Source organism: Stenella coeruleoalba (genome assembly GCF_951394435.1).
Source record: "Stenella coeruleoalba genome assembly, chromosome: 11".
NCBI classification, from domain to species: domain Eukaryota; kingdom Metazoa; phylum Chordata; class Mammalia; order Artiodactyla; family Delphinidae; genus Stenella; species Stenella coeruleoalba.
This window is the reverse complement of record NC_137157.1, coordinates 36,149,944-36,174,496: the sequence shown is the minus strand read 5'-3', so window position 1 is coordinate 36,174,496 and position 24,553 is coordinate 36,149,944. Positions and strand designations below refer to the sequence as shown.

General features: G+C 37.4%; 1 protein-coding gene across 8 annotated transcripts in view; it reads left to right on the top strand.

The window, feature by feature from the left end:
- Positions 1–24,553, top strand: part of TMTC2 (transmembrane O-mannosyltransferase targeting cadherins 2) — an 859,721-nt gene that overhangs the window by 180,460 nt on the left and 654,708 nt on the right. For all 8 annotated transcript variants that reach the window (XR_013830420.1, XR_013830421.1, XR_013830422.1 and 5 more), the window contains one exon: positions 22,840–23,668. Coding sequence is in view for 5 of the 8 variants with exons in the window: in XM_079936321.1 (XP_079792447.1) it covers positions 22,840–23,668 (829 nt within the window). In the remaining 3 variants the exon portion in view is untranslated. The remainder of the gene's footprint in view (positions 1–22,839; positions 23,669–24,553) is intronic.

Below are 24,553 nucleotides of genomic sequence, written 5' to 3'. Positions count from 1 at the left end.
GGGCCTTAACAACTTAGACTTGACCTTTACAATATATCTTTCATATATGGTACAAATTTGTAAGACTAGAGAACTTTGAGAAGTCAGGGATTAATGTAGCCAGGAGAAGTTGGGGATGTCTTGTGGAAGAACTGGAATTTAAACTGGAGGTGATGGAGAACATTTAAGATAGTGTAGACATTTAAGACATTAGGTAGATGGATACAAATTTGTTTAATGAGACTGATACCTGGGGGAATTTTGAAGTTTTGAACAAACGAAAAAAGAGATCAGTATTACTTAGGGAGGGAGGAGTCCAGATGGTGGTGTGGGAAGATGTGGAGTTAGTGTCTCCCCACAACTAGGGCACCTGCTGGCCGCTGGTGGGGGACTCTGACCCCCAAGGAGACGGGAGGAACCCCAGAGTGAACTGGTAGGACAGAGGGGGACTGAGGGGGGAGGGGAAGTGGAGGCCAGACAAGATCGGTGCCCCCGAGGTGGGGGAGATCAGGAGAGGTAGGTGGGAGGGACTCTCCAGGAAGAGTGGGAGAGGAGTGGAAGGCGATTGCCTTGGCCCACTTGGGTCCAGGGAGCCTGCTGAGCTCCCAGGCTGATACCCTGCCCTCCAAACCCCCCTCCAGGCCACATGGGTCCTTGAGGGCATAGGAGGGAGGCCAGGGATATCAGGAGGGGCCCTCTGGGAGGAGTGGGAGAGGAACAAAGGGCTATTGCCCCACCCACTCGGGCACAGGGAGCCTGCTGAGCTCCCAGGCCGGTCCCCTGCCCTCCAAGGCCCCTTCTTCCCCGACCCCTCAGCTGCATTGGTCCTGGGAGCATAGGAGGGAGTCCAGGAGAGGCAGGCCGGAGGGGCTTTCCCAGACACCAGACTGGAGGAGCAGGAGAGGAGAGGAGGGCGTTTGCCCCGCCCACTTGAGCCCAGGAAGTTTGCTAGGCTCCCAGGTGAGGTCCCCTGCCCTCTGAGACCAGGGGTAGGAGGCATGCCGGGGCCCCTTCTGTTCCTTGAGGCTAAGTCCCAACTCCACAGCCCCCAGGGCCTTTTCCAGCCCTGTGGGTCCTGAGCATTGGCCCCGCCCACCACCCAAACCTCACCCTTGCTTAGGCCCCTCTCTCCACAGCCAAGGCCTCCCTCTCCCCCCACCATGCTCTTTTCTTTTTTTTTTCCCCACTCCTCCTCTTTTTTACTATTGTGCTACTGACGTATCTTCCAGTTGTTGATTTATCTACATTTTTATTTTCATATTCTTGCTAACATATTGGTTAGTTTACTAGTCTAATTTTATTTTTTACTTTGTTATTGTTCTCTCTTTTTTTTTTGGCCACCCCATGCGGCTTGTGGGATTTGCGAGCCCAGGGTCAGGCAGAAGCTCTTGCCATGGGATCTCTGAGTCCGAAACACTGGACTAACAGAGAACCTCAGACCCTAGGGAATATTCATCGGAGTGAGGTCTCACAGAGTTCCTCATCTCAGCACCAAGACCCAGCTCTACCCAATAGCCTACAGACTCCACTGTTGGAAGCCTCAAGCCAAACAACCAGTAAAACAGGAACACAATCCCACTCATTAAAAAAAATTAAAAAATGAGATGCCAAAAAAATATGTCACAGATGAAGGAGCAAGGTAAAAACCTACAAGACCAAATAAATGAAGAGGAAATAGGCAATCAACCTGAAAAAGAATTCAGAGTAAGATAGTAAAGATGATACAGAATCTCAGAAATAGAATGGAAGCATGGATTGAGAAAATACAAGAAATCTTTAACAAAGATCTAGAAGAACTGAAAAACAAACAAACAGAGATGAACAACACAATAACTGAAATGAAAAACACACTAGAAGGAATCAATAACAGAATAACTGAGGCAGAAGAACGAATAAGTGAGCTGGAAGACAAAATGGTGGAAATAACTGCCGAGGAGCAGAATAAAGAAAAAAGAATGAAGAGAATTGAAGACAATCTCAGAGACCACTGGGACAACACTAAATGCACCAACATTCAAATTACAGGGGTCCCAGAAGAAGAAGAGATAAAGAAAGGGTCTGAGAAAATATTTGAAGAGATTATAGTGGAAAACTTCCCTAACACGGGAAAGGAAATAGTCACCCAAGTCCAGGAAGCAGAGTCCCATACAGGATAAACCCTAGGAAAAACACACCAAGACACATATTAATCAAACTAACAAAAATTAAATTCAAAGAAAAAGTATTAAAAGCAGCAAGGGAAAAACAAAAAATAACATACAAAGGAATCCCCATAAGGTTATCAGCTGATTTTTCAGTGGAAACTCTGCAGTCCATAAAGGAGTGACAGAATATACTTAAAGTGGTGAAAGAGAAAAACTTACAACCAAGATTCCTCTACCCAGCGAGTATCTCATTCAGATTTGATGGAGAAGTCAAAAGCTTTTCAGACAAACAAAAGCTAAGAGAATTCAGCACCACCAAACCAGGTTTAAACAAATGCCAAAGAAACTTCTCTAAGCGGGAAACACAAGAGAAGAAAAAGACCCACAAAAACAAATGCAAAACAATTAAGAAAATAGTAATAGGAACATACATATTGATAATAACCTTGAATGTAAATGGACTAAATGCCCCAACCAGAAGACACAGACTGGCTGAATGCATTGAAAAACAAGACCCACATATATGCTGTCTACAAGAGACCCACTTCAGACCTAGGAACACATATAGACTGAAAGTGAAGGGTTGGAAAAAGATATTCCATGCAAATGGAAATCAAAAGAAAGCTGGAGTAGCAATACTCATATCAGATAAAATAGACTTTCAAATAAAGACTGTTACAAGAGATAAGGAGGGACACTACATAATGATCAAAGGATCAATCCAAGAAGAAGATATAACAATTATAAATGTTTATGCACCCAACATAGGAGCACCTCAATACATAAGGCAAATGCTAACAACCATGAGAGGAGAAGTCGACAGTGACACAATAATAGTAGGGGACTTTAACACCCCACTTATACCAATGGACAGATCATCCAAACAGAAAATAAATAAGGAAACACAGGCTTTAAATGACACAAGAAACCAGGTAGATCTAATTGATATTTATAGAACATTCCACCTAAAAGTGACAGAACACACTTTCTTCTCAAGTGCACATGGAACATTCTCTAGGATGGATCACATCTTGGGTCACAAGTCAAGCCTTGAAAAATTTAAGAAACTTGAACTCATATCAAGCATCTTTTCTGACCACAATGCTACGCGACTGGAAATCAATTACAGGAAAAAAACTGTAAAAAAAACACAAATTCATGGAGGCTAAACAGTGTGCTACTAAATACCCAAGAGACCACTGAAGAAATCAAAGAAGAAATTAAAAAATACATAGGGACAAATGACAACAAAAATACGATGACCCAAAACCTATGTGAAGCAGCAAAAGCAGTTCTAAGAGGGAAGTTTATAATGATTCCATCTCACCTCAAGAAACAAGAAAAATCTCAAATAAACAATCTAACCCTACACTTAAAACAGCTAGAGAAAGAAGAACAAAGAAAACCCAAAGTCAATTGAAGGAAAGAAATCATAAAATCAGAGCAGAAATAAATAGAAATGAAGAAAACAATAGCAAAAATAAATAAAACTAAAAGCTAGTTCTTTGAGAAGATAAAGAAAATTGATAAACCCTTAGCCAGACTCATCAAGAAAAAAAAGGAGAGGACACAGATCAATAAAATTAGAAATGAAAAAGGAGAAATCAAAAATGACACTGCAGAAATACAAAGGATTATAAGAGACTACTACAGACACCTATATGTCAATAAACTGGACAACCACAAAGAAATGGACAAATTCTTGGAAAGGTACAATTTTCCAGGACTGAACCAAGAAGAATTAGAAAATATAAACAGACCTAACACAAGTTATGAAATTGAAACCGTAATTAAAAATCTTCCAACAAACAAAAGTCCAGGACCAGATGGCTTCACAGGCGAATTCTATCAAACATTTAGAGAAGAGCAAACACCCATCCTTCTCAAGCTCTTCCAAAAAATTGCAGAGGGAGAAACACTCCCAAATTCATTTTACAAAGCCAGCATCACCCTGATACAAAAACCAGAAAAAAAGTATCACAAAAAGAAATTAGAGACCAATAATCACCGATGAACATAGATGCAAAAATCCTGAACAAAATACTAGCAGACAGAATCCAATAGCACATTAAAAGGATCGTACACCATGATCAAGTGGGATTTATCCCAGGGATGCAAGGATTCTTCACTATGTGCAAATCAAATCAATGTGTTACACCACGTTAATAAATTAAGGAATAAAAACCATATGATCTTCTCAATAGATGCAGAAAAAGCTTTTGACAAAATTCAACACCCATTTATGATAAAAACTCTCCAGAAAATAGGCATAGAGAGAACCTACCTCAACATAATAAAGGCCATATATGACAAACCCACAGCAAGCATCATCCTCAGTGGTGAAAAACTGAAAGCATTTCCACTAGGATCAGGAACAAGGCAAGGATGTCCACTCTCGCCACTCTTATTCAACGTAGTTTTGGAAGTCCTAGCCATAGCAGTCAGAGAAGAAAAAGAAATAAAAGGAATCCAAATTGGAAAAGAAGAAATAAAACTGTCACTATTTGCCAGTGACATGATACTATACATAGAAAATCTTAAATATGCCACCAGAAAACTACTAGAACTAATCATTGAATTTGGTATGGTTGCAGGATACAAAATTAATGCACACAAATCTCTGGCATTCCTATACACCAACAATGAAAAATCAGAAAGAGAAATTAAGGAAACACTCCTATTTACCACTGCAACAAAAAGAATAAAATACCTAGGAATAAACTTGCCTAAGGAGGTGAAAGACTTGTACTCAGAAAACTATAAAACACTGGTGACAGAAATCAAAGATGACGTAAACTGATGGAGAAATAGACCATGCTCTTGGATTGGAAGAATCAATATTGTGAAAATGACTATACTGCCCAAAGCAATTCAGATTCAGTTCAATCCCTATCAGGCTACCAGTGGCATTCTTTACAGAGTTAGAACAAAAAATCTTAAAATTTGTATGGAAACACAAAAGACCCCAAATAACCAAAGCAATCTTAAGAAAAATGGAGTTGGAGAAATCAGTCTCCCTGACTTCAAAGTATCCCACAAAGCTACAGTAATCAAGACAGTATGGTACTGGCACAAAAACAGAAATATAGATCAATGTTACAGGATAGAATGCCCAGAGACAAACCCATGCACATATGGGCACCTAATTTATGACAAAGGAGGCAAGAACATACAATGTAGAAAAGAGAGCCTCTTCAATAAGTGGTGCTGGGAAAACTGGACAGCTACATGGAAAAGAATGAAATTAGAACACTCCCTAACACCATACACAAAATAAACTCAAAATGGATTAAAGACTTACATGTAAGACCAGATACTATAAAACTTTTAGAGGAAAACATAGGAGAAACACCCTTTGACATAAACCACAGCAGGATCTTTTTTGACCCACCTCCTAAAGTAACAGAAATAAAAACAAATGGGACCTAATGAAACTTAAAAACTTTTGCACAGCAAAGGAAACCATAAACAAGACGAAAAGACAACACTCAGAATGGGAGAAAATATTTGCAAATGAAACAACAAAGGATTAATCTGAAAAATATACAAAGAGCTCATGGAGCTCAATATCAAAAAAACAAACAATCAAGTTAGAAAATGGGCAGAAGACCTAAATGAACATTTCACCAAGGAAGACATACAGATGGCCAAGAGGCACATGAAAAGATGCTCAACATCACTAATTATTAGAGAAATGGAAATCAAAACTACAATGAGCTATATCACCCAGGCCAGTCAGAATGGCCATTATCAAAAAAGGTAGAAACAATAAATGCTGGAAAGGGTGTGGAGAAAAGGGAACCCTCCTGCACTGTTGGTGGGAATGTAAATTGATACAACCACTATGGAAAACAGTATGAAGCTTCCTTAAAAAACGAAAAATAGAACTACCATAAGACCCAGTAATCCCACTACTGGACATATACCCTGAGAAAACCATAATTCAAAAAGAGACATTCACCAGAATGTTCACTGCAGCACTATTTACAATAGCCAGAACATGGAACCAACCTAAATGTCCATTGACACATGAATGGATAAAGATGTGGCACATATATACAATGGAATATTACTCAGCCATAAAAAGAAACGAAATTGAGTTATTTGTAGTGAGGTGGATGGACCTAGAGTCGTCATACAGAGTGAAGTAAGTCAGAAAGAGAAAAACAAATACCATATGCTAACACATATATATGGAATCTAAAAAAAAAAAAAATGGTACCGATGAACCTAGTTGCAAAGCAGGAATAAAGAGGTAGACATAGAGAATGGACTTGATGACATGGGGTGGGAGGGCGAAGCTGGAGCAAAGTGAGAGAAGCATCGACATATATACAGTACCGAATGTAGAATAGTTGGCTGGTGGGAAGCAGTAGCATAGCACAGGGAGATCGGCTCGGTGCTTTGCAATGACCTAGAGGGGTGGCATAGGGAGGGTGGGAGGGAGGCTCAAGAGGGAGGGGATATGGGGACATGTGTATGCATATGGCTGATTTGTTTGTTGTGCAACAGAAAGTAACATGGTGTTGTGAAGCAATTATACTCCAATAGAGATCTATTAAAATATATATTTTTTTTACTTAGGGAATTTTGAAGTTTACGTAGTAAAGATGGGCCAAATTTTGGACAGCTTTGAATACTAGGTCCACAACATTGGAATGTAATAATTATTCCTGAATCATTATAGTTTCTTGTTACAGAGTAGTGATTAAAAATAGAAACAAAGGGATCAAGTTCCTTGCCACAAACACAAAGGCAGATGAAATTTGTGGTCCTGACCTCAACCAAATAGCTCTCTGTCCTTGGGGAACACATTTAAACTCTATGGACATCCATTTCCTCACTGCAGAAATAAGCATTGAGGAGATAATTTCCAAAGTTCTGGGATTTTACAAATAGAGATTTCTGATCTCTAGACCTCTTCTAGCATTTACCCATCTGTGGTTTTATGAGCCTCTACTGTGGAAGTGATGGTCTTTTATGTTGGATAACACCTGGAGGTTGGAGAGCGTGAGAGCAGGTTAAGGAACCTGGCTGGTGAAGGACTGGAGATGGTGGTTGAAGAGTGGGAACTGTGTGGTTTGGTTGGGGGGAGGGGGAGGGCATAGCACCCTGGACTTTTAAAGGACGTAACTTTTTTTTTTTTTTGCGGTTCGCGGGCCTCTCACTGTTGTGGCCTCTCCCGTTGCGGAGCACAGGCTCCGGACGCGCAGGCTCAGAGGCCATGGCTCACGGGCCTAGCCGAGCGGCACGTGGGATCTTCCTGGACCGGGGCACGAACCCGTGTCCCCTGCATCGGCAGGTGGACTCTCAAACACTGCTCCACCAGGGAAGCCCTAAAGGACATAACCTTGAGTCCTAGTTCTTCTACCCATTAGCTCTGGGATTCTGACCAACCCATTTAGTCTGAGTTCCACCTACCCTTTTTTGTTTTTAATTTTTATTATTATTATGTTTTTATTTATTTTTGGCTGCGTTGGGTCTTTGTTGCTGTGCGCAGACTTTCTGTAGTTGTGGCGAGTGGGGGCTACTCTTCATTGTGGTGCGTGGGCTTCTCATTGAGATGACTTCTCTTGTTGTGGAGCACAAGGCTTCAGGAGTTGTGGCACGCGAGCTCCAAAGCACAGGCTCAGTAGTTGTGGCCCACGGGATTAGTTGCACCGCGGCATGTGGGATCTTCCTGGACCAGGGCTCGAACCCGTGTCCCCTGCATTGACAGGCGGATTCTTAACCACTGCGCCACCAGGGAATCCCCCACCTACCATTTCGTAAAATACAAATTCACAAAGTTTACAAACAAGGTTTGAGAAAGAATCCCTTGAGATAATATATGTAAAAACATTCTGTAAAATGTTTACTAAACCTTCATAATTAGTGTTACTCCTACTAATAAATGATTTCACCCCGCTTTTCACAGTGAAATATAATGACAAAATAGAATGTTGTTTTCTAGGCACTGCTCTCTTCACTAGCTTCCGGGGCCTCATCTGGGAGGGATAAAATGACTTAACAGGTGTTTGAATTCATTAGGCAGTTACACACAATTCTTTCTTTCCTCATAATATCTGGTGTCTCATGGAAAAATAGAATGGAGCTTAGTTTGTACTCACGTTAGCATATCATTTGGATGACCTGCATTTGTTTAGATTATTGAAGGAACAAGATAATGTGGGTTGATTTGATGGTCCAGAATAGAAGAAAAATGGATTTATTGAGAAATATGATCCTCATTGTAAAATATCTGGGGTGTTTAGTTTAGGAGTTGTTACGGAACCTATTCGAGAATGGAATTTCCTGATACTCCTTAAAAGGGAATGCTTGAGTCACAGAGGCTAAATAAAGACTCAAGCATATCCTGTAATTTTTATTATTTTCTGGCTACCAAAAGTTATAGCCCAGTGTTACTATACACTGTGGGTTTTATTAATGTTCGATTTGCTCGTGGCATGGGTTGCATGAGTTTGTACACTTCTAAGTGTTGCTGGTTCGTTGCTGTATTGAAGGTGCCTAACTGGTCACATTATGCGGGGTCAGGGATAACTAACGTGTTTGAACAAGGGCATGTTAAGTATGGCGCCGGAAGCTGGAGCAGCCCAGTCAGGTATTTTAACCAGTCCTTTCCACTTGCCCTTTGCTTCATCCACACTTACTGAGTACCAGTCACACACCTGGAAAAAAGCTTCTCGCTTGTCTCCCAGCAGGGTTCTTGGGGCCAGGAGCCAATCAAAATGATTGACAATTTAGTTCGGGAGCATCCACTAAACCACAACTATTAAAGCAAGACAGAATTCCCATAAGACGAATGCTTTTTGGATCTAATCCAATGATAATAATCTATTAAACCAAGTTGTCTAATCTTATGAGTTAACTTGAAAAGAGAAGTGGGTGCAGGGTGAATTGCAAAATGTTTGCACGTGTAAGTTCAATTTATTTAATTTTAAATAATTAGGGCATGGCAATGATTAGTGCTAATTGGAGCTGTGTTGGGCTGAAAGAATTATCCAAATATGTTTTGAAGACTCATTGAGAGATTTTTGCAGTAAATCTTAACTCTAGGATTTTTTTAAATTGATATTGCTAAAAATCAAAGATCTACATCTTAATAAAAAAATACCAGATTTTAACCAGACTTGAAATCTAGTACTTTAGTGATAGCTACAAAGGCTGGACGTGCTTAAAAAGGAAGATTAATGGGGAGAGTTTTAATGGCCCTCAAAATAGGTATTTAATAAATGCAGAATTCCTTTTTTTTTTAAACTAATTTGAAGTAAGATCAAACTTTTGGGTTGTATTGAAATCTTATTCAAGTGGAAGACAAATACTGCTATAGTTACGTGGGTTTCACAGTTGTGAAATTCCTTTCTGTTTCAAAATCTTCTTGTGAAGCTACCTGTGAACTTTCTGAAACACCTTAGATCACATATATAATCTTTGAAAGTTAGTATATGATTAAAATTTAATTTCAAATCTCACAATAAAAGAGGGAAAAAAAAGAAATTAGGTAGGTAATATTTACACAAAAATTCCATCTGTTTAGATTGGTAGCCACCACCAATGGGCTCCCAAAATTGCATTGTGCTAAGTTGCTAAGCTTCTGGCAAGAAGACACACTTGGAGAGGCCATCAGAACAGAATCTGAACTGAAAACTTGCTAGTATTTTCGTGTGTTCTCAAACATCTGGCTCATGGCCACTTGGCAGCTATATGAATCATTTCTGTGTCTGCATAACATGAAACATGCAACTAGTTTATTATTCATGAAGTCTGTATAATCGAGGGTCACCCTTTTGATGATTAATTTCAGCTAATAAAATCACGCATTTAAAAATGCTTATTTGATGGTACAAATATTACTTGGTGCTCTTAGAAAAAATCTCCCACTTCTTTATAATAAGTATTGCCATCTAGGTTTACTATTTACTTTCCAGAAGAACTTCACTTTCAGAGTAAAAAGATGCATAGACGTTGAGAGATGACTGTTCTTTTCATGAGAACTCAAATTATATTTTTCGTCTTTTCTCACATCATCCATCCCTAGACTCAAATCTTGTTTTTCAGGTATTTTCAAATAACTAGCCTTAGGTTACCGCTGATATCACTACTTTGCTGCTCCTCACATCTCTTCCTGTATTCAGGGGAACAAACCAAATAGTCCACCCAAAAAAGATTTGAAAGTAGAGGGTTTTTTTTTGGTTTGTTTTTTCTGTAGTAGATTCTAGTAACCATAACTTCCCTTCCTACTCTGATCACTTGAAAATCTGGCATGGGCACTTGTTTATTCTGTTTTCAGTTAGGCAAGGATAAAGGGGAGGAGAGGTGATGACCCCAGTTCTCCTTGCTTAGTAAACCCAGAATGTTCTACTCAGGTGTTCTTATTGAGAATTCCAGTTCTGTTTAATTCTGCTCTGAATGACTAATAATTATAATGCCTAAGTATGTGCCAGAGTGTTGTCTGGGAATTTCTGAATGGTTGTAATCACCAGATATTGAGAGATGAATTTTAAAAATTGATGGATGTTTTCCCAAGTGAACATTTTCTAAGACTCTAATTACTCTACCTCAGTTTCCCAATCAAAAAAAAAAGTGTTATTGCATACATCAGTGGGTATTTTGCAAATATAGACAAAATCCACATGAGAATTATATAGATAAAAGGCTACATTTTTATTTATTTATTTATTTCTTTTGCTGTACGTGGACCTCTCACTGTTGTGGCCTCTCCCGTTGCGGAGCACAGGCTCCAGACGCGCAGACTTTCTGAGCGGCCATGGCTCACGGACCCAGCCGTTCCGCGGCATGTGGGATCTTCCTGGACCGGGGCACGAACCCGTGTCCCCTGCATCGGCAGGCGGACTCTCAACCACTGCGCCACCAGGGAAGCTCCATTCATCCATTCTGACATTGAATTTACTCTTCATATTTAGCAGAAGACAAGTGTAATTATAGAATGAGAACACATTTATTTCTATGTAAAGACATTAAGCATTAAATTTATGCTTATTAACGAACACCTACCTACTAGGTATGTATGTTGTTTTATATATATATGTATATATATACATATATATATATATAAAATCTTCCTTTTCTTATTGGTGTCTTTTGTGTCTTCACAGGGAAACTCCCACACTCATTAAATAGCTGTCTTTTCTCTTTGAGAGAAGATGGATGTCTCTTGGCCTCCCCACTGAGTGAAGTCTCATTATAATTTGTCTCTTTATGTTTCCAAAATGCTGGACTCACATGCTTACCTCATTAATGAGACTGGAACGCATCTCATAATGGCTGGTTTGTCTCACTAAAGCCACACAGAGTTAAAAGAATGTTGCTGTTTAATCCATTGGTGCAGGAAATGCATTTGCAATGCAGTTGCCCATTTGAGGAGAAATGGATAGAAAAAGAGGTCCTTTTCCAAATTCAATTAATTTGGGGCTCTTTTATTTTGATTTCTCCCCCTATTAGGTGTCATCTTAAAGTATAGGCAAAGGAGCTTAATAAGAACCAAAAGTGTTTTGATAGAGAGGTGTCTTCTTTGGTTTAAAGCTTTTTTTGTTTCTCAGGTCACGAAGACTATTTTCTTCACATATTTTCTTCATAAAGGCTGGATTGTTTCATGGCTAACCTGATTTGACCATAGCGCACTGCCTGGTGGGAAGTGTTAAACCCCTTATTTTAAGCTAAACAAGATTACTCTGAAGGCTGGCATTCAGGGGCTAGCTTTTAGTATAATGGGATAGGGGTTGTGGCACACCCCTTGCAGTTTCAGTAATTGAACTCTTTGGGTACTTCAGTTTCTAATAGTTAGCTCTGGAAGCAGCTTGCCATGGGTACACAAGGAATTGCTAACTGCTTGATTTCCCCATGTTAGCTTAATGAGGAAGACTGGGTCACCATGCCAACCAAAACACCCTAGCTATGTGTTTAGAAGCGTCCTTTCCTTAATAGTTGCTTCTTGTTTGGGGGTTTCTAGTAAACTACAGAAGCTGTAGAGTGTCAGACAAAACCCAAACAGGATTTGAAATTGGTATATCATCTCTCATACAATCCATATAAACAACTGTGGTCATTTAACCTGAATTAAATGGTCATTTACTTCATTTTGTTTTTCTATCCTTTTAATTCTGAAGACATGTAAAATGTTAATAGGCACTTATGTTGGTGTTAATTGTCAGTTATTAATATTTCTTGGCTCGTAGGTTTCAGATATTGATCTATCAAAGGCCATCTATTTAATTTTGTTTGGTTTCTAGCAGCTTTTATTCTAGTAACAACCGTTCTTTAAAATAGACTTTATTTTTTAGAACAGTTTTAGGCTTACAGAAAACTTGAGTAGAACAGAGTTCCCGTATATTTCACATACAGTTTTGCCTATTATTGACAGCTCACACTAGTATAGTATCTGCGTTACAATTAATTAACCAATGCTGATACGTTGTTATTAAATAAAGTTCATAATTATTTCAGATTTCCTTCATTTTTACCTCATGCGCTTTTTCTCTTCCAGGATGCCATCTAGGATAGCACATTACATTCATTTGTCATGGCTCCTTAGGCTCCTCTTGGTTGTGATGGCTTCTCAAACTTTATTTTTGATAACCTTAACAGTTTCGAGGATTCCTAGTCAGATATTTTGTAAAAATGTTCTCTGTTAGAATTGGCTTGATGTTTTTTGCATGATTAGACTGGGTTTATGGGTTTTGAGAGGAAGCACACAGATAAAGTGACATTTGCATCATGTAATATCAAGGATGAAGGGTACATGTTATCAACATGACTTATCACTGTTCAGGTTGACCTTGATCATTTGGCTGAGATAGTGTTTTTCAGGTTTCTCTACTGTAAAGTTATTCCCTCCTGCTCCCCCTTTTTCATATCGTTTTATTATGTCATTTATTTATCAGTATGGACTCATGGATATTTTATACTTTAGGTTATAACCCAATACTAATTTTACTGCTCAAATTGTTCTGGCTTCGGCCAGGAGAGCTCTTTAAGTAAGCTCCTATGTCCCTTTAGCACTTTGCCATATCCCATGGGTGGCTGCCTGAGTGTGTGTGTGTGTGTGTTGAGCACTTTCTTACTTTCTAGCACTACAAGATGCTCCAGGATCATCTTGTATATTTCCTGCTCCAGTCCTAAAATCAGTACATTTCTCCAAGGAACCTTGGTTTCTTTTATTGGAAAATGGTATTCGAAATCAAGATGTGAACACTAGGTAACACCTTTTAAGGAATAAATAAAACAAAATTTTAAGTAAAATTAAGGAGGTGTTTTCAAGTACGCCTAAATAAAAGAAGAATAGATAGTTGTCTTAGGTTTCTTCTCTTTACATCACATCTAAAGACTATTCTAAATGTCCATTTTTACCAATGTTAGCTAGTATCATATATATGAAGAAATATGAGAAGATTTCAAATAGGCTAATAGTTGTGGTTATAATTGAAATAAGAAAAAAATCCTGTTGTTTCTGGTGGCTTTTTACTACCAAATCGATCCAAATATATTTGATTTTAAACTTCAGAATATCCTGTGTCATTCCTTATATCAGATACATGAAATACGCTTCAACACTCTGGATTTTTATATAACTATACTCTCCCTTGATGAAAACCTTGTTGGGTAAGTTACAATCTGGTCTAAAAAAATCTGTATATTTTCATCAGTGAATTTCAGTCTATAACTGATTTTATTGAGATGCTAAATATTTTTCTGGACATGTGAAATACTTCCTGATAGATGGCCAAACTTAACAAAGTATTATGGTGTATTGTAGAGTCAGCTTGAATAAATGAAAAAATTCCTTATAATCTAACGTGTTAAGTATCTCACCAACGTACTTTTTTTTAAATGCCCTTAGTTTTTAAATTCTTTCCTCACAAAGACTGGATATGCCCACCCATTGAACCTCTTTATAGCTTTTGAAATACCAAACATTAAAATTCTTTTATCTTGTCTGTTAGTTGGTATGGAAAAAAGTTTCTGATGTTGTATAGAGGGTAAGTATTAATAAGGAAACCCATTTTTACTTCGAAGGGAAACAGAACTACCTGACAACTTGGTTATGGCAAAACTTTGATTAATCACATGAATATATTCTAGAAAAAAGTTTCTAATTATACTTTTAGCCATGCATTCCTTCTTGTCACATATTCAGAAAAATCTGCTTTTGTATTCGTGTTTTGGAGTGAGTCTCCAGTGAGAACTATTTCAGAAAGGAGGACAGTGAGGAGAAATCCTATATTGTTGATAAAGTGAAAGCTTATGACTTCAGTGATGAATGGTGGATACAAAATAGGGAATGCTCGATTTTTGTTATGTCTGGATAGCCTTTTCTCTCAGTTATTCTTATAACTTTCAGATACTGATTTTTATCTACGTTATTATTACAACTCTACTATCATTGCCAAGGGCTTAATTTGGAATTAAATGGGCCTTATGTGTAAGTAATTTATTTTCATTAGTTTGCCAAAAAGTGAGCCTCATGATGGTTTTAATACTCTAAGGCAGAATGTTTACATTTTTCTTTCATTGAGTCTAAAATAATCCTTTTCAGTTTCCTTTATGTCTCACAAATTGTGAGAGCAGAAGACAGTATTGAAGTTGCCATCATGAGTGGCAGTTTTCCTTGAATAATAGAGAGAGGGGAGCTGTTGTAGTTGATTTTTGCTTTTCTCTTGTATTATTTCTTTAGTCAAAGACTCCCCATAGGAGAAAATCACCACAGGGCTTCTATAAAGACATCACCACTAATTAATATGGCAGGGTCTTCTCATCAGCTTTGCCTTCATATTTCAGGTGATGTGTGGGAAAGACTTTTATGTTCTATGATAAATTTCTCATTATTTGCTTAAGCTGTAGCTACATTCTTGTATTCGATTAGTGTGTCCAGAGAATACAGATAAAATTGTCAACCATGCACTTTATATTCTTAGCGGATTTCCATTCTGTGATTGCCTATGTTTGACAGTTCCATAAAAATCCCTGTAAGATTTTGTGATTAGCAATGTATAATTCTTTAAAATGAAATGGAGATTAGGTCTGATTCCCCTTTTTATGTTAAAGAAGAATTTTTAAAAAGATGAATGTATTTGAACTTTTAGAGAAATTAGACTTTCATAAAGCAGATTTACATCATTTTGTAAGTAAATAGTGAATTAAACCATGAAGGAACCCTGTCCCTTCAATAATTGACATAAAATGTGTCTGATAAGAATTTTTTTAGTCGTGCAATTTCCCATTTCTAATTCTACTTTTGAAATGAAGCTGTAGTCAGAAAACTGTTCCTCCAGAACATATGTCATTGCTTTTGTGTGTACTTTTCATGGAGAAAGATTGAAACAGGCAAAAAGTGTTATGCTATAAAGGTGACAAGGCCAAGTTTCTGTATATGATGACAACAAGCTATTTTTAAATAGCCTTGGAGTTGTGCAATATTGTTTAATTTATGAGGCTTCATAAGGGATTAGGAGTGAGGATTTATCATAACAAGATTCAGAATGTGTGCGATGATAGGTATAAACAGACTTTTGGTTTGAGGGTCAGAGTTAGTTTAAGAATAATTTATTTGAATACCTACAAATGTCAGAGTGTGTATTAGCTTCTGGGAATTCAAAGATGTGTCAGTGATTATACCCCAGATATAAAAGAGTGCCTTGGGGTAATATTATCATAATTTTGTATCCCAACTAGAGTGCATTGTGAAATTAAGAGATTTGCTAGCAAAATTAAGGTAAGGATCACAAAATAATTGTAGATAGATTGAATATGGACACGGAAAAGTATTTTTTAATGACGAAACAATTATAAAATTATAGCTACCGTAAATACTAAATATAGAAAATTATAGGAACTAACACATCAGATACTTAAGTACCTATGACCAGAATTTAGATTTGTTAACATTATTTGCATATTTCAAAAAAAAAATTTTTTTTTAACCCAAGAAATATAAGTTTAGGCACATCGAATTGTCAAACCTTGTTTTTTACAATAAATTTTGGGAGGCTGTGAATAAATAGCAATTACGCAGAAATTTGAAGCCCCCTTTGTCTCTTATCCATCAGTCCATCTCCCTGCCCTATCCTGTCCCAGAGATTTCATCATCTCATGTTTGGTGTAATTATTTCTAGACTGGGAAAAAAACAAAAACAAGCTAACAAAAAACCTTTACATATATATGTATGCATTTGTGAAAAATAGATGGTATTTTTTCCTGAATAGCCAATATGGTTTTATGATACGAATATTTTACACAATGATTATTCACTAGTCATGTTACTTTAAAATGATTTGGTTTGTCTTAATTGCTATATAGCATTTTTCATGTTGATATTTATGTATGCATATATATAAATATTTGTATCTCTTTATATATATTATATATAGTTTATATATATAGTCTTCCTTTTTTTTTTTTTTTTTTTTTGGCTCTACGCGGGCCTCTCACTGTTGTGGCCTCTCTCGTTGCGGAGCACAAGCTCCGGACGCGCAGGCTCAATGGCCATGGCTCACGGGCCCAGCCGCTCCGCGGCATGTGGGATCCTCCCGGACCGGGGCACGAACCCGTGTCCCCTGCGTCGGCAGGCGGACTCTCAACCACTGCGCCACCAGGGAGACCCTGGTCTTCCTTTTAATTACCTTATAGATTAGATTATATGGTCATACCATAATTTATTTTCATATTGCTCTATTGAAATTTTTAGCTATTTCCTTATTTTTGCTTTTATAAATAGTGCTGCATTAGATGACATTGTATTTAGATCTAAGAGGTTTTGTTAGAGAGTAACTAAATCCAGATTACCAAATGATAGGGAATACAAATTATTAATTTAACTAAACACTTCCAAATTTTCCACCCAAATTGTACAATTTATGTTTTTCACAATGTGCGATAGTTGTCATTTCAACACAATTTCAGGGACTTTAATATCCAATTCTTTTTTTTTGTTTTTTCACTTAGGTTCATTTGAAATATATTCTTTTCACTTCAGCTTTCATTTTATTAATGAGATTGAGCATCTTTTCAAATGTTTATTGTTGTCTTTTCTCTGAATTTCCTGTCTGTAGTTTCACATCTGTATTTACTCTTGGATTATTTGCTTTTTGTGGTTCATACTTAGAAGTCTCACTTTTTTGTTTTCTGAGAACAAACCCTCTGTCTTCTGAATGTTGCAACAAGACTTGAATGTTTCAACCCTGAATTCTACTTATTCCAAAGACCTCAATTCCTTTATAGCCTGACTTTCATTTATTATGCTGAGTTCAATTTGTCCCAGAGACTGAAAGCAAGCATTATTTATGTTTCATTATGGTTTCTTCATTTAGAATGAGGAAAATATGCCTTAGACTGTGAAATGAAAACCAGAGTCCAACAGTATTTTTAGTGGTAGTAATAAGAATTAGACTTGTGCAAATATGTGATGATTCTCAGCCTTGCCTATATTACAATCTCCTATGGAGATTTTAGTCAGACTAGGGTATCAGTATTTTTAAAAGCTCACAATTGATATTGATGGTCCTTTAGGTTTGAAAACTATCATTGAAAACACTAAGATTTTTCTCCTTTCAAAGTATTTTTCTAGGCAGAGTAGAATACACAAAGCTCCAAGAGCACATGGGCTCTCATTTCTTCTTACAGGTGTATGTCCAGCACATAGAAGAAGAGTGTCTGCCACTTAAAGCAGCCTTCATGATGTGTTGAATGAACTGATTATGCTTTTGCTATTAAATTTCAATCATTTTCTAATGCTCCCAATCAAAGGTTATACTTAGATCATGTTTAAATTTCCCAGCCTTTGGAATTCATCTTCTATATGTGGTTTTGGCTTTCAAGTCAAAACTTTACTAGTTTTGACTTTCAAGTCTATGGTGGCAGTTCATCAGAACTCTCATGGCTTATCTTTGAAATAACTGTGTTGAATCTATCTGACGCACCAAGCCAAGAACAAAACATTGCAGAAATGCTAGGCTAATTGTATGAGTCACTTGGCTCCTAGTTGTAGCTCAATAAAAAATTGTTAATTTGATTTAATCCATAAATCAGAACGTAAGGATTAAAATTAATAAATAAAATCTTTTCATGCTTTTTTTTTCACCTTTTAAGGCCATCTCCACAGGAATAGTGAATGTGAGGTTAGAAGAGAGATTTGGTTTTATCAGAATCCCATTTTTATAGGTGATAATTTTAAACAAAATTCTGTGAGAAGGCATTAAAGAGACTTGAAAGTTGCAATTTCAGATTTTGGCTACCACTTTTTTAAAGTATCAGCCTATCACAAGGCTTTAGAAACTCTTCTACTTTAAACATTTCAACATCAATTTTCTTTTACCTGTTAGCTCAGTTTTCCTTTAATAGTATAATTTATTTAGCCCTTGTAGACTTCACCATTATGGCAGAATGAGTGTATGGAGCATCTCACTTCACAACCTTTATGTCTCTTGATCTTAGTTATTATGTCAGTTGTTTAAATCAGAGACTATATGTGAAAATGTTTTAAAATGTAAAGTACTTCATGCTAGTATTTTATTTTTATGCTTTTTCATTTTTCTCATTTTCTCAGCACTTAGCCTTCTTATATAGTATTTATCGTTGAATAGTTTTCATTACTCACATTTTTGTTTTGTAGTTCAGTATATTTAAATATTCTTCCAGCATTATTAAACTAGAATCATTTTATCATATCTTAAATCTTGTTTTATTTTGATAGAAATTTATTAAAATTCAATATAATGATGCTTTTATTAAAAATTAATGGATAGGGCTTCCCTGGTGGCGCAGTGGTTGAGAGTCCGCCTGCCGATGCAGAGGACACAGGTTCGTGCCCCGGTCCGGGAGGATCCCACATGCCGCGGAGCGGCTGGGCCCGTGAGCCATGGCCGCTGAGCCTGCGCGTCCGCAGCCTGTGCTCCGCAGTTGGAGAGGCCACGGCAGTGAGAGGCCCGCGAACCGCAAAAAAAATAAAAAAATAAAAATTAATGGATAGGGTAGGTTTGCCTTATGACATTTCTATATTTAGGAATCAGATAGAATTATGTAATTATTAAGGCTAACTTCTTCTGGAGTTTCACGCCAGCAAAGAAACCTGATTAATTTCCCTCCCCAAGGTTCTCTTACTCCCTTGCTTTTCTTGCCTGATTACAGCTTGTTTTTTGTAACGCCTTCTTCCTTCTGCTCATCCTCTCTGCTTACCCCCACCAGAAGATTCTGTAATAGAATGGCCCTAATTACACTTAGAACACTTGGTTAATACTTAGTTACAAAATGGACTTTGGTACAAGTTCAAAGTTGAATTGTTTTCCAAGATCTGTCTCCTTTATGATACCTTGATACCTGGCCTCATTTGTCTTTGACAAATGATGTGTTTCTCTCTTGCATAATCTAAGAATACTCAGTTTCGTGATTGATCCAACAAGTTATTACAACTTTTAACATATGGTTTTATGCGTTTTTTCCCCTAAAATCAAGAAATTTTAGGACTTTTGCTAGGTAGAATTTCAGGGGAGCAAAAGAATAGTTTGCAAAAGTTATTCTTAGATGAAAATGAGTCTTCAAACATTGCATTTTGATAGGGCAGACCTGAAACTGAAAGTTCGGTGATGAATGAACATATTACTCCCCCAACCATTAAAAATTCCATATAACATTACATGAATTAATTTTGAGCAGAAGTCTGCCACAGATGTTTTTAAAACACTGAGGCAGTTAATTCTGTGAATTTAGTGTTACTGTGATATGATATTAACGAACAATTTCTATTTTGGGCATCTTGAGTCTGAGGTACCTAAGGTGTCTATGACTGTGCCCAACAGGCAATTGGATAAATGACCATGGAGATGAAGGAAAGTTAAGGTGGTGTCATTAGTATTTACTAATAAATTTTAAAATCACGATCCTTGCTGAGATTATTCAGTTCAGAGTAGAGATGGAGCAGATAGATGATCCATGAGGAGTTCTGTGGCTTCCAGCAATTAGAGTTGGAGTGAACAAGGGAGAGTCAGAGGAGGAGAGGCCAGTGACAGTTTAATGCAGACACTGTTTCAATAGAACTTGTACATGCTCAAAATATATTGTTTTGTGGACTAAGGTTTTTTTCTTTTCTGGGTGGGTATAATTGACATTTAACATTGTATTAGTTTTAGGTATACTACATGATGATTTGATACATATATGTATTGCAAAATGAATACCACAGTAAGTTTAGTTAACATCCATCGCCACAGACACAAAGATTTCTGTTTTTTTTCTTGTGACAACAACATTTAAGGTCTATTCTCTTAGCAACTTTCAAATTTGCAGTACAGTGTTGTTAACTATAGTCACCGTGCTATACATTACATCCCCACGACTTATTTATCTTATAACTGGACGTTTTTACCTTTTGACCACCTTTATCCCTTCAACCATTTTGCCCATCCCCCCAACCCCTGCCTCTGGCAACCACCAATCTGTTTTCTTTAATCTATGAGCTCAGTGTTTTGCTTTTTTTTTTTTTTTTTAATATTCCACCTATAAGTGAGATCATACAGTATTTGCCCTTCTCTGTCTGATTTATTTCACTTAGCGTAATGCCTTCAGGGTCTATCTGTGTTGTTGCAATTGGCAGGCTTTTCTTTTTTATGGTTGAATAATATTCCATTGTATATATGTCCCACATTTTCTTTATCCATTCATCCATTGATGGACATTTGGGTTGTTTCTATGTCTTGGCTGTTGTAAATAATGCTGCAGTGAACAGTGATCATGGGTGTGCAGGTATCTTTTCAAGATAGTGATTTACTTTTCTTTGGATAAATACCCAGAAATGGAATTACTGAATCATATGGTAGTTCTATTTTTAATTCTTTGAAGAGCCTCAAAAATGTTTTCCATAGTGGCTGCACCACTTTACATTCCCACCAATAGTGCAAAAGTGTTCCTTTTTCGTCACTTCCTTGCCAACACTTGCTATTTCTTGTCTTGTTGACGATAGCCATTCTAACAGGTGTGAGGTGATATCTCATTGTGGTTTTGATTTCATTTCCCTGAGGATTAGTGATGTTGCGCACCTTTGCCTATACCTATTGGTCATCTGTATATCTTCCCTGGAAAAATGTCTGTTCAAATCCGCTGTCCATTTTTTAAACAGATTGTTGTTTTTTTCTATTAAGTTGTATGAGTTCTTTATATATTTTGTATATTAACCCCTTACCAGACACATGACCTGCAAGTATTAGCTTCCATTCAGTAGGTGGTCTTTTTATTTTGTTTGATGGTTTCCTTTGCTGTGCAGAAGCTTTTTGGTTTGATGTAGTCCCACTTGTTTATTTTTGCTTTCGTTGCCTTTTATAGATTGTTTTTTAAACTAAATATTTGGCATATTCTTTGCATGGTTCCAAGCACATTTCTGAATGTCTGAGGAAGATAGTTTTATATAATGCCAGAATGTGTGCAGTAAGAGATCATATTAGCAGTGGATCATTAAAGTTGGGATATGGTGTCCACCCTTCCCCCTTCCCCACTGCTTCTTCAGGACTTAAATTATTTGAGGTCACTAAATTCTTATTCATGTTGAAAGAGTTTGCCAGAAATTTCTCATTAACAGGGATGCCCTTTGGCCTTCCTCTCACAATTTGCTGTCTTTCTCTTGAAATAAGTCCATCATTAAAGTCATTTTATTTTTGAAAAGTTATCGACATGAAAATTTTAGGATTCACGAGGAGTCTTATTAGATGTTTATTGTCACTGATGTCACTGAGAGCACAGGGTAGCAGATGAAAACCCAGTTTATAAATTCTGCAAGGAGATTCAAGACAATTAAATGGGGACTGGCATAGACATACCATGGTTTTTACTATCCGAAAGTAGATTGTTCCTGTGAAACCTTTTGCAAGCCGAAATGGCTTAAAGCAAATAAGCTATTACCTGAGGGCACATCTTGCTAACTGGATGTACCAGGTAAATCAAGATAAAGTGCAAATGCTCACAGAAACAGTTTAAAGCTCTGGCAGCTTGATGCTGAGTATAGCTCCTGGTGAAGGAGCTTGGTGGTGCCACTCAGTGGGGTACGCACTGCCTCTGTAGGTGGCTCCCTGCAAAAACAAATGCTGAACGTACTTTCACTTTTCACCTTTTTTGTAAAAGTGAAAGTCCTCTTTGCATGTTTGTTGTTGTTAATGAACATAGGTACTAATTTAGGTCTTTTGTAAAAGCAAGGTGGCATAAAGTGAGCTTTTGAAAAGCCTGTAGCTAAATGCGATTGAGGCATGCAGAATCCTGTCATACTCCATATTTTTTGGCATGTCTGCTCTTTGTTTTCCCCAGAATCTAAACTATAAAATGAAAGAAGACATTTATTAGATGTCTACTATATCCCATATACAGTGCTAAGTACTTCCACTTTGTAGTCTTATTTTGACCTGACACCAGTTTCGAGAGGGAAATGTATTCAACCCGTTTTATAGAGGTCAAGAAATTGAAGTTTTGGTTATTGGTATTTAGAGAGGAACAAGAAGAAAGGATACTCATCAAAAGTTATATGCAGAGTAGAATTCCTCCATTTTTTTTAAGCTTACGATATCTGTAAGCATGTTTAAAGGAGATGGAAACGAAGTCATGTATTTGAAACCTAATGCTCTGTTTTTAGTTGTCCATTTATAGTATTTTTCATCTCTAAGTGTTGTATTCCTATGTTGTCTTGATGATGATCTTAATTTTTTTCCCCCTCTCTTTTGGTTTCAGAGGAAGAACTTGTCCCTTTTCCTCAGCATTAGTTTGTTAACTTTCTGGGGAACTTCCCTTTTGGGTGCCCGTTTATACTGGATGGGAAACAAACCACCAAGCTTTTCCAACTCTGACAACCCAGCTGCTGATTCGGATAGCCTCCTGGCTCGCACACTCACCTTCTTCTACTTGCCAACCAAGAACCTTTGGCTGTTGCTCTGCCCAGATACCCTCAGTTTTGATTGGTCAATGGATGCCGTGCCTCTGCTCAAAACAATTTGTGATTGGAGAAACCTACACACTGTGGCCTTCTATACTGGACTCCTCCTCCTTGCCTACTATGGTTTGAAGAGCCCAAGCGTAGAAAGAGAATGCAACGGGAAATTTGTAACAAATGGCAAGCAGAATGCAAATGGACATAGCTGCCATTCAGAGGTGGAGTACCGGAACTCAGAGATTAAGCCCAGCTTTCCATCCAAAGTAGAAAATGGCATTAAAAATAATGTGTCACAGAGAACACGGCTTCCTTCTACAGAGAACATTGTTGTTTTGTCTTTGTCTTTGTTAATAATACCCTTCGTTCCTGCCACGAACCTGTTTTTCTATGTTGGCTTTGTAATTGCAGAGCGAGTACTGTATATTCCTAGTATGGGCTTCTGCCTCCTCATTACAGTGGGTGCGAGAGCCCTTTATGTCAAAGTCCAAAAGCGGTTTCTCAAGAGCTTGATTTTTTATGCTACAGCTACGTTAATTGTTTTCTATGGACTCAAGACGGCGATCAGGAACGGAGACTGGCAGAATGAGGAAATGCTGTATAGGTCAGGGATAAAAGTAAACCCAGCTAAAGGTAATATTTTATTTTATGCTTTTGCCTGGACGGTTTACTTTTTCTGCCTTTTTATATCTTTGCTTCTTGCCTTAAAACACACAGTATTAAGGAAGAAGAGGTTCTTTTACTCAATACTTATAATTTTTGGTTTTTTTTAAGCGAGGGAGCAGTACCATTATTTTAGAAACATCCAGCATTCCATATTTGGAATAGGGAAGTGTTTTCGTATGTTTCTGACTATACTTGTCCAGAGGAATTAGAGCTCCTATTGTGTAAAAATACTATCGTAAGAATTTAGAAAAAGGCTTGGTTTCCACATTCTAAAAAACTGGCACGGAGATCATCTCTTTTCATCATGCAATGAAAGTCAGGTTATCCCACATAAGTATAGTTTAGCTCTTCTGTTTTCCAAGCACTGCCTGAGGAAATACCACGAGGCTTACACTGATACCTTTAAAAGATTTGGAGGTAAGGCCACCTCTGAACCTTGACATGGTGTCTGTAGGTATCAGTGTGTGTGCGTGCAAGTGTGAGTCACCCTTAGCTTTGCAGAGACTAAATAATCTGGGTATTGCCAAGCAGTTCTCATATTCTTATCTGAAAGTCCTTAAGTCACTTAAGGAAATAAACTTTTCACTATACAAGGAGAAGATGGAGCATATTTTTCATTACTGCTTTTGATTTAAAAAAATTATTTTAGTAAATCTCAGAATCTATTGCTTGAGTAGAAAGTAGCCTTTAAAGCATAAATGAATAGTCAAAAGCTGTTAATTCAGTGATCTCTCTGGTTTAGGCAATGAATGATGAGAGAAGCTAGAGAGCAGTTGAACGAAAATAAGTGTACATTTTAAGTGTAGAAATATATCTTAGTGAATAGTGCCAAAGAGTCTTGTTCTTCATAAG